The 11,541-nt window shown below is 48.5% G+C and overlaps 1 protein-coding gene across 1 annotated transcript; it reads left to right on the plus strand.

Moving 5' to 3' along the window:
* The first annotated feature begins 763 nt into the window (after positions 1-763).
* On the plus strand, positions 764-10,253 carry LOC119464055 (excitatory amino acid transporter-like). Its single transcript, XM_049655474.1, has 5 exons — positions 764-856; positions 4,442-4,676; positions 6,727-6,856; positions 9,046-9,159; positions 10,043-10,253. The coding sequence occupies exons 1-5, from the start codon at positions 764-766 to the stop codon at positions 10,251-10,253; spliced, it is 783 nt and encodes a 260-aa protein (XP_049511431.1).
* Positions 10,254-11,541: the final 1,288 nt, after the last annotated feature.

Below are 11,541 nucleotides of genomic sequence, written 5' to 3' on the forward strand. Positions count from 1 at the left end.
CGCTCAGTCATGCCATCTCACTGTAACTGCCGAATCGCTCAGTCATGCCATCTCACTGTAACTGCCGAATCGCTTAGTCATGCCATCTCACTGTAACTGCCGAATCGCTCAGTCATGCCATATCACTGTAACTACCGAATCGCTCAGTCGTGCCATCTCACTGTAACTGCCGAATCGCTTAGTCATGCCATCTCCTGTAACTGCCGAATCGCTCAGTCATGCCATCTCACTGTAACTACCGAATCGCTCAGTCGTGCCATCTCACTGTAACTGCCGAATCGCTTAGTCATGCCATCTCACTGTAACTGCCGAATCGATTAGTCATGCCATCCTCACTGTAACTGCCGATCGCGCAGTCATGCCATCTCACTGTAACTGCCGAATCGCCCAGTCATGCCATCTCACTGTAACTGCCGAATCGCTCAGCCATGCCATCTCACTGTAACTTGCCGAATCGCCTCAGTCATGCCACTCTCACTGTAACTACCGAATCGCTCAGTCGTGTCACTTCACCCGCGGTATGTGAGGTGACATTAGACGCGTTCCGGCGCCTTGCTGAGTGCCCCGCGCAAGCGCAGCGTTGCTCAGTGGCGATTCCTTGTGTGCCGGGCAGACAAGACGGGCGTGCACGGGGCCCCTTCGTCGCGGCTCGTCGCCCACCAGGCTAGCTTGCTGCTGTTCTGCGCCATGCTGGGCGTCGTCCTGTCGACCCACGGAGGCAGCGGCACGCTCCTGGGCTTCTTCATCGGCCCTCAGCAATGCCATGATGTTCCTGCGCACTTCATACTGCTCTACGCGCCTTTCGGACTGTTCTTCGCCACGGCTGGCCTACGTCGTGCAGACACGCAACCTGCAGGTGCGTTTGGCGCAGCGTTTGGGCGAGGATGGGCCGCGTAGCATTGCTATTCTTGCACGATGGACGGATCCACCGCAAACTAACTCGTCCGGCCGTAGCGGGCCTTCGCCTGATAGGCACGACGGTTGGGCATGGCAGCCTTCGGCGTCATACTTGGGCCGTGGATAGCCCCCCTTCTTCATCCTTAATTCTTTCGCGTAAAATTTATCTGGGCATAGTTGACACGGCATCTCTAATAGCTATGGCACCTGCCGGTTTTTGACTGAGGCGACTAAAGGCTCATTCACACCGGCGACTGACAGTGGTCGCGCGACCAAGTTGGTCGCAAAGCGACCAGTCGCAAATGGTCGCAAATGGTCGCTTTTCTCGAAAAGCGACCATTTGGGGCCAGTCGCTCACTGCGCGATTTTTCAGTCGCGCGACCGTGGTCGCAAAGCTGCTCAACCAATCAGCGCCGCGCCGAAAGTGATGTGTGTCGTCGTCCACGCCAAATGCAATGCCCGCGTCACGATTTGCAGGCTACAGGCCGGTAATTGGTGTCTTATCTTGTGATTCTGGGACGCAGCAGTTGCAGCAACGTGTCGAATATACGCGGTCGCATTCACTGGAAGCTAAACAGCAGGAAAAGAAAGCACAACACAAACCCTTTTTCCAGCTGCCGTTCGTTGGATGAGCACGCCACCCAAAGGTGAACAGCGGGTGAACAGCTTTGCTTTAATATTATGCACCGAATAATACGCAATGCGAACTAGAAATTACGACTCGCTCTCTCTCGATAATACTCGTTGTCATGCGCACAAAGTTCGGGCAGGAGGCGGCTTGCGTGGCCGGTCACTTCACGCGAGCGGAGGCACGGGCGCACCCACGAGCGTCGCGTTTTCTTCGGAGGCTTCCGCGCTGCCACAGCTGACACCCCGGCGGAGCACATCAGCACAGAGACGGCGTCTTCCTGTTCGCTCGAATCAAAATCCAGCCATCGCTCGAAACAAAATGCATGGCTGTTGCCGGAACGCGAAACCAATTTACATAGTGCCAGCGAAATGCGCGCTGACTGCGTAGATCCCTAGAATTCTCGCTAAAGAACGAGAATGTCCGGGATTGCGACTTGCAGGTCGCGCTCAGCCGGGCTTGCCGGTGTGAACATCAGTCGCCTTTCGGTCGCTTTTTGTTCGCGAGTCGCAAATGGTCGCGCGACCTCCTCAAGTCGCCGGTGTGAATGAGCCTTAAACGGTCGAGCTACGCCAGGAGCGGAACGGTGACTTTGATTTTGAGAACGCGCTGCTTTAAAGGGCACCGCACTTGTAGCCGAGTGGCTTAAGCGCATCATTTGACGCTGAGTCGCATGATGCATTGTCTTGCTCGATATCGTTGAGAGCTTTATTGTCCACCTTTCGTCCGTAATGTGATTCGGCCGCTATAGCAAAACACGGCTCACCACGGAAGCGCAGTGAAGCCCTGTACGCTGTATTCCAAGGACATATTATTTTCTTTGTATCGGAGTACGAAAAGACCTTAGGTTTGGCCGTCACCTGACGCACAATGGCAAACTAAAAAATTGTCGCGGCTGGCTTTGTGCAAAGGCGCGGATGCAGCGCTGTAAGGAGTAAACGATTTATATTATTTAAGGCCCTACGGGTGCTAAAGGAGTTAACGATTGATATCATTTAAGGTACTACGGGTGCATAAAGCATGTCCCCAGACCATTAGCGCACCCAGAATGTTTGTCTAGCGGCAGGACCGTGGGGGATAAAATTTTGGCATGAAATCACGACGGTTTGTAAGAGAAATACTACAGCGAAGGTACATGCTTTCACGAAAAGACATGCTCAACGCGAAAAACTTCCTTTCATGAAGGGGGCTGGGTCGGTTGAGCTCAGCCGGGAGTATGGTCGGGGTTGTAACCCTTGCCGTCAATGCACCACTGCACCAACCAATCGGCAGAAGTTTGGAAGCTCGTGCCATGGTTATCGAAACCTGCGTGATGGTGGCTGCACTTAATTTGGCGCTGAACCTTGACCTCTTACGCGTGTCTTTAAACTAGAAAAATATTTTGGGAATCTAACAAGCAGTATGTTGTAATGTACGTTAATTTTTTTCCGCTCTAAATTATCTGTCAAATTTACAGAAATGTAGTATCTATTTATGAATTGAATTCTGGGGTTTCACGTGCCGAAACCACGATTCATTATGAGGCACGCCGTAGTGGGTGACTCCGGAATAATTTTCACCGCCAGTGGATCTTCAACGTGCCCCCAATGCTCGGGACATGGGCGTTCTTGCATTTCGCCTCCATCGAAATGCGGTCGCCGCGGCCGTGATTCGATCCCGCGACCTCGTGCTTAGCAGCGACACACCATAGCCGCTAAGCCGTCGTGGCGGGTTATCCATTTCTGTTGTCGAGCAATGTTATGTTAAACTTTCTTTTTTCCTTTTTTTTGTTCAGCTTTTTTTTTAATAATATAGCGTCAGCTGCTAAAATCATCGATGTTTTGTCGCCTTTGTGCTCCGTCCAGGAATTCGTTCTCCAGTATTTAGATGTTATTTTAAAATAATGTGCACAGGCAAGCAAATGCACGAATACATGCGCGTTGAAAGTTTATATGTATCAACTAGAATGTGCGCATCTACTAGTGAGTCCCTCAGTATGTGTGGTAAAATCTTTAAGCCTGTAATGTAACGCTGTTGCAATACATGTTTGGAAGCGCTTGTGAACGCACTCATGTGAACGTATGGGGGGCAGTTTGATGAATATGGTTACTTGATTTCTTTTGCTTCAACTTGTCAGTTTTCAAAATTTAGCAAATTCGTCTTCATTGTTGGATATTCCATCTGAAGTCAAAACGAATTCATGTTTGAAACGTGTAAAAAAAGTCGTTTCTCGTTATAGGCGAATGTTCTGGCAACAATTCTGTATCTGCGCTGCTTCTGTTTATTCTGCTAGGGGCCTAGTTAGGTGACTTGTCGTGGCCTTCTCCCCCAGTATATGACATTCGTGTACTTTCAAATAAATAAATAAATAAACATTCACAGGGTCTCTTATGCTATCTCTCAGACGACTTTTATACCTAAGGCGAAAGCCTAAGGGCCGATGCATTAAAGACGGACACATTGCGAACTGATTCGCCTTAATTCGCTGTAGTGTACTTCGCTTAGTCATCACTCTTAATTCGCTTACACATCCTCTTAATTAAATTAGTCTAATTCGCTTAGTATCCCCTTAATTTGCTTAGTCATCAATCTTAATTCTATTGCGTCTAACTCGCCTGAGTCATCCACTTAATTCGCTTAGTCATCCCTAAAAATTCGTTTTGTCATCCATCCTGAACCATTGCTTGCTTACGAGGGTATGAGTGCTTACGGGAGTACGATGATGACCCGCACCACCCACGAAGTGTTGCGTGAGCTTTTGCATATAGGGATTTGATGATGATAGTTTTTGTACTTTCCTGTCGTCTACGCGTTTTCGCGCAAGGATTTTGAAGGTCGACTGAACGATGATACGTACGAGGCTTTCGCCTTAACAAATAAATCGGGAGTTCGGACCACGGGAAGTGCGCCACACGCTCGTGCTCTCCGATGCCGCAGCCTCTGGCGTCCTACCTCGGTCTGTACGTGTTCACCGTGGCGCTGTCGCTGTTCGTGCACGCGCTCATCGTGCTTCCGTTCGTGGTGGCGGCCGCCACGAAGCGCACCTTCCGCGGACTGTTCTACAACGCGGCCACCCCGCTGGCGGTGGCGTTCGGTGCCGCCTCGAGCAGCGAGACCGTGCCGGCCACCATCGCTGCGCTCGAGGAGCGCCTCAACCTCGACACCAAGATCGGTGCGCTTCCTCCGTCCATGCATGTGGGAAAGCAGGGCTTCCGAAACCGGGGAGCGGCGCCCGCGTTGCCCGATTTTGGAGGCTCTCTTTGAGTCCTAGAGAATATAACATCGCGATGCTAAATACATGAGAACGGAGAAATCATTTTTTTTTTCGGCAACCATAACACCAAATTTGATTAGGTTTAAAAGGAAGAGTTAAAATATAGTGACTGTTGGGACTGTTTTTAGGCCGTCGATTTTTCTAATAGAAATTGTTCAAGATGGCAAATTTTCAGAAAGAAAACTATCACGTTTACTACTCTTACTCTGGAATGAAACTTATATCACAATTGTGTAAATTGCAGTCAATAGTACATTTAAAGCGGACAAACTTGATTTGTTATATGTACTCACCGCCCTTAAATACACCATTAATATGTGAGTAGCACTTTTGCAAAACCCATGAAACATTGTAACAAATTCACGTAAGATATAAATTAATATGTCAAAATTTTCCGCTTTGGATGATCTAACGGATGCAGTTTACGGAACTGCGATATCTGTTCTTGGTGCAGAGTTACGGATTTGTGAGCTTCGTGCTTCTATTTTTTTTTTCAAGCTTAACGATTGTCGGCTACTTTTGTAACAAACATTCAGGCCTTAAACCAAAATTTCGCTTTCAAATGTCACTGGAATTTAACTTCCTCAAATGCAACAAACTTCATTAAAATGGCTCAGGCGTTGTACCAGAAAAGCATCTCTGCGTTTTACATGTATTTGAATAGGCGGCATTGGAGTTGGGCCCGAACTAAAGCTTCCTCTTAATACCCCTATAAAGAACGAAGAAAGATGGCGTTACGTTCTGCAGTCAAGGTTAGAACTCGCCTCAGCGTTAGCAAGAGTCGTATCGCTCTGGCCGACAAAGCCACTTTAAAGTCACTTTGTCTTCATGGCTGCGGAGTTTCATGCAAACATCACTAAGGCAAACGGTGCCACTGTCTGCTAGAAGCCCTGTGTATGACTCCCGTTGGTCTCCATGCGGGAGCCGGCATGTCGGTTCAAACAGCAAGGCAAAAAGGGTCGGACTGGCGAGCTGTAACCAAGTACGCTACAGAAAAAGGCTAATCGGAACACCCCATACGCGTGAGAATATGAATGGTTGATGTGATTTCGCTACGTAGTCAGCTGCTAAGCATTGTCTAGCATCAACCTTACATAAGCGTTCGAAAAGAAGCTGCGCTGATGTTCCTTATCCTGGAGAGCATAAAGAAATACGTGCGCTACTTCTTTTTCTCGTGGTGTTTGCTGCGACCACGGAAGTGCAGGGCTTTCGACTGTTAGCGTGCAAGACTCGACAGAAATGGCGGGGTTGACATTCGAAACCACAAATGTCGCACCACTATGATCGTGAGCGTGAGCGGTGTTTTCTAGCTATCCCGGTCAAGGCTAAGTGGGGTGACATTCAATGTAGGTTTATTTTCTTCTCATCGAGGTTCGCTTGTGTTAAGACAGAAAACCGGGAAGTCTGTTTGCTTTCGATAGTTCGAGCGCGACTTATAAACACTTGCACAAAGAAAGGCGACAACAGAAATTCTTGTGTTGCGTGTTCGCCTCTAAGCGTTCCTCTGCGGGCGGATAATTGTTTACCGTTCTTGAATAATTGAATTTATCGCTTTACCTTCAGTGCATATAGTGAAGGGTGACATGCTTTGATCATCCAAATAAAAAGTAGTAATGTTTGGTTCGACAACACTCAGAAATACGTTGACGTGTTATGTTAACACCGCGAAAGAAAGAGAACTCAACGAAAGACACTTAGCTTGTTTCCTCTGCTTTTTACATTGCGGACTGATTCCACCAGTTCGGAGTTCCGGCCTGGGTGTTAGACCGAGAGAGAATGCGATGGTGTATGACAAACCTGTTCCTCTTCGAGTGTCATACTGCACTGGCGAGGGTACTGGCGGACTTGGATGGCTTGGCCATAGTGACCAAAAATTTTAACTTGCGCCTTCCGAACACCTCCGCGTAGTAGATGGAGGAAGCGCGTTGTTACGACCCTGTGTTTGCAGTGCGGCTCCTGGTTCCCATGGCGGCAGTCCTGAACACAGACGGCACCTCAATCTACATCACCATCAGCGCCCTGTTCTTCGCCCAGACGAAGACTGACTACGTTGACCTCCGCACGGTCGTGCTTGTCTGGTAGGTTGCCACGCATTTCTTGATTGGTTGACTCAGAAGGCATTTCCTGTCTCCTGCTGCTTTGTGTACGTCACTTCCGACGTGCCTTCAATCTGAGGTTTGTCTTTTTTTGCATTTGTGAACTATATGTGCTGCCGGTTAAGTCTGATAATTAGTTGGAATGCTGATTCTTGCTGCCGTCTACAGTTGTCATTTGTACTAAAATCATAATATGTTGGTGACATTTAGAGCGCAGTGCTTAGGCGCCCGTTCCTGCGTTGAACGTCGGCGTCGGCCTCCCTCGGCGTAACCGAGCGAACGAGCACAGCGAAGGATGAAAGAGCGAACACGGGGCGCAGCGCGTGATGAATGACGGCGATAGCGAAGAGAGCGCGAGGCGGACAGCGGAGGAGGAGGTTATGGCGAAAGCGTGAGCAGAAAATCGTAGTTCCGCGCAACACGGGCTCTGTAGCGACGATGGCTACGAGATGGTGCCAGCGTAGCGTGCTTCGTCTGTTCAGCGATGGTAGGCGGCGAGCGCGTCCAAATATACCATATATGGAAACAAAGCGCTACATGAGTGGAGGTCTGCCTGCGGCGGCTGCTGTGAATCGCGCCCATGCGTCACTCATGCAATGCCTGTCCCAATCTCCAGATTAGCGAGGCAGTGGGGTCACACTTCGCTCCGTTTGCAACGTGCCGCACAAGACATATTGTCCGTGCCAGCCAATATATCGCGGAATAAAAACACGTATAGAGCTGCGCTCAAATTTCGCAGTAGGGAGTATCGTAATCGTCGATGAATTTTTTTGTGATGGCTCTGTGATGTCTTATCTGCCACCTGAAACTTCTGGCGTCATGCCAGTTGCCGTTATGACCATGGGATGTCTTTCTTCACACAAAAAGAATTGCAATAAATTCAGAGGTGACTTCCAAAAAAGCTCGTGTTTTGTTGTCTGGCTTTGGTTATGCACACTTTCACTGAAAACCGTCCAGCTTTGTGCAACACTCGCTGGTGCAGTGACGATCGATGCAGCATTTTTATTTTACGCAAGCTCGTTTACAAGTTGTTATCGAAGTACGTTTATAAACGGTCTTCACCGTAACAATATAATTTCTGTGGACATATCTTTGCCGCTGCCGCATGTACCGACCACATCAATTTTCTAACTTTCTTCTGAAACTGGCTGATTAATTAGTAATATTTTTCTTGTTTCTACTATTTCTTCTTTAAAAATAGTACTTCCTAGATCGCTTCGATGATGATGTGATATACGAAACAAAAGGAAAGCAATAACGAAAGTTATGCGCGCATTGAAACTTAAAGCATGAAAAATCAGTATCGCAAAGCATCAGCGGAACAGCTGGTAGTCGGCTGAAAAACTACAATGAAGAAAGGGAAGAAAGCAGCTATAGAGCGGTGAAAAAAAATCATTTGCCTGTTACACTGGAAGACTATTGATTGCACATATCAAATTATTGATACTAACTACCACTTCCCGAACTGGATTGATAGTATCTGCAAATAATTATAAATTTAAATTTAAAAACGAATCACCTACACACCTTACCATGCGTCCTTACGTCTTGATTGCTTGCATAAAGTGAAATAAACATTTAAACTGGCTGTTTCTTTCTTTTCTCAAGTAGAACAAGCGAAGGGACGACGTGAATGTTGTCAATGACGTACTTCTAAAACGACTACGTGGTGCAGTTTAATTACGAGTTGGCCTAGTTGGAACAGATTCATTTTCTTAAATTTTATGCGCAAACAAACTGTTAGTTTAATTATGTTGCAATGGCGCACCATTTCAATACTGTTATACTCTAACATTACCTGTAATGGTGCCCGAGTTTTATGCACCACTTCTGCCCCCACTTTGAGAAATTGCTGTAACCGACACGCTCACCTTCAGAGTTATCCTGGTGGCTTAAATATTTATTTATTATTTTATTTAAAATTATTTATGACCCCACTTGCTTACTCTAGCAGTGGTCTATACGTTATTCGTGCTCGTTCTCTGAAACCGACGTGCTGGTGTCAATGCATAAGAGAGAAGGAGCGGTCGCAGCGCTGTATATTACATTTTTCGTTGCGTCACAAGGTTACAGTATTTGGAAAGGGCTGTTTTAAGCGTCCAAACTTTATCGGTGCCTTTATAATTCGAGGTCGTGCGCGTGCGTCGCAGTGCCCTGTCTGTGCTGTGCAGCATGGCGGTTCCCACGACCGGCGGTCCGAGTTACCTGAGGCTTCGTCTGATCCACGAAGCGGTCGGGATGCCGACGGATGGCATCGGGATTCTCTTCGTCACAGACTGGATTGCGTGCGTGTTTGAGGAAAATAGTCAATGCCGTTGCATTTAGTGCAGCCCGTCAGGCTATGGTCACAATGCCCATTGAACTTTAATTTTATATAGGAAACGAGCAAACGACGTGGTCGCGTTCGCTGATTGGTAGTAACAACTGATTCATGCTCGTTGCTACTCCAACAGCTGCGGTCCTTGTCTACGCTCTTTATGCTTGCCATCGCTTTTGATTAGGGTAGAGAAGGTTCAACTTTGCTGCATAACAACTTGTGCTCACGACGACGCAGTCTTAGTCTTATTTTTGCTGCACCGGTGTCGACGTGTCTTCGACACAGTTCGCGGAGAACCTGCGAGTTAATTCAATGTGTTGCGTGTTTTTAAAGTATTCGACTTTAAAGAACGACAACTGTAGCGCTGGTGCTTTGAAGGAAGCCCGCAGGCTGGTGCAGTTGGCACATCCCGCTAGTAAACCAGCTCGGGAGACGAGAGGCTCGGGACGAAGCTGGACACGGGAGGAGGCCTAGTATTAATAATGAAATGGCGGTGCATGGAGGGCGAAATAGCACCGCTAGGAGCCGCCACAGTGGAAAACTGATATTCGTCATGCTCTGGCGCTTCGTTGCTTGAAAGTTGTGGGCTTTGTTAGACGTGCTTTAGTGCAGCATGGCCATCGGCAGGGAGGATTTTCTGTGGACGGTTGTTGGTGCGTGTTGCTATCAGAAATGGTGTGCTCGGCGTGGTGCGGAGGGGAAATGCCTATGATGTAGGGCTGAAGATGAGTGTTGGGTTGGTGCCTTGAAGATAGCGTCAAAACGGATATATTTTTCTCAGAGGGCATACGCTAGAATCACTTTCTTAGCTGTTTAGCGTTACTGTCCTTGCCTTCTTTGTCGGCTTGCAGAAGCCGCCTGGCGACCGTGGTGGACGTGCTGACGGGTCTGGTTGGCGTCCATGTGGTGCAGCACTATTGCGGCTTGGAAGAACCGCCCACCACGGAAGACGCGAACAGGGAATTCCCCCATAGTAGTGCCCTCTCGCTGAGAGCGCACTGCCAGGAATCGCTCACTGGCGTCTTGTCAGTGATTAATGTGACGTCCATGATAAGAGCTTGAATACAAATTTATTTATTTATTTATTTGTACATTCCAAAGCACCAGTGGGGCTTAAATTCCATAGTGGAGAATTTCGAATTAATCGTCTGTATTTCTTTCACTTGCACCCAATGCTTGGCACACGAATCTGGAATCCATCACGCGACCACATTCTCAACAGCGGAATGTCATTGCCACTGCGCGCCACCGTAGTAATTCATTGAATGAAAAGCTGTACCAGCAATGGCCCGTCCAGCAGCCCACGAAGCGGCCGCCAGGTATTCCCTGTCGGTCCCTACGTGGGAGACGCCCACTACGCCCTAAAAGCGTCCTGCAGGACCCAAATAAAGTTTGTCCAGTCCAGTCCAAAAGCTGTACACATCTGCCAAATATTAATGCCTCACAAATGAGGAGTCTTCACTTTTGCGTGGCCTGAAGTGTGTAGCGCCTGTCTTGACTAACTGCGCTGTATTTCCCCCCAGAAAGTTTACCCTATGGCATAATTAACGATTAAATATATGAACGTAGGCCGGTTTCAGCAATGTACGTCAGTAGTGCTCGATTGTTGGTCCATAGACACGAATCATAGTCCGGTGCTCGTGTGGGATGAAGGCGCACTGCTTGCAGGTAGCGCCGTCGGATCTGGTTTAGGCCGGGGTATGTCCAAATGGCGCTGTACTTGAAAAAATGTTGCAGTGGCTTAGCTCGGCTATGCCAGGATATACGTAGCGTTAGCAAAGGTTCAGCTGATTATTCTTAGCTTTCCTGGTTGTCTAGATTGTCAAGAATTAGCTTGATTGTCATGCTTACTGCTGCTCCATGACACACACAAACGCCAGTCAGAAGCGCAGCGGCTCCAGCGCAGTGTCAGACGGCGACTGCACAGCGAGCGCGCGCTGGCGCCAGTGCGTCTACCACGGCTACGACGTCACTCCTCTGGAATGCGCAGACCGGCGGCGGTGAGTCGTGCGCGGCGGCGGCGGAGTGCGTGAGAGGTGCCGGCTCCGGTGGCTCCGGTGCGCAAGCCGTGTGACATCACTGATCCTTGCGCATGCGCAGCACGGCTCTTGATGTGCCGCGCGAACGGGCTTGGCTAGGCCAGTGTAGCTAACGCTACAAAACGCGCTGAGATTTCTCCGTTCTGGAGCTTTCTTCTGCTGGATCACACAGCGAAACAAGGATTTAAACTTTGGCAATTTGCGCCCGCATGAAATCAAGAAGGCTTGCATGGCTTTGCTGGATGTTGGATGATGTCATGTGTAATCTTATATAGCTCCGCCTAAAGTTGATGAACTTTAACCATCTATTG

Source organism: Dermacentor silvarum, chromosome 9 (assembly GCF_013339745.2).
Source record: "Dermacentor silvarum isolate Dsil-2018 chromosome 9, BIME_Dsil_1.4, whole genome shotgun sequence".
NCBI classification, from domain to species: domain Eukaryota; kingdom Metazoa; phylum Arthropoda; class Arachnida; order Ixodida; family Ixodidae; genus Dermacentor; species Dermacentor silvarum.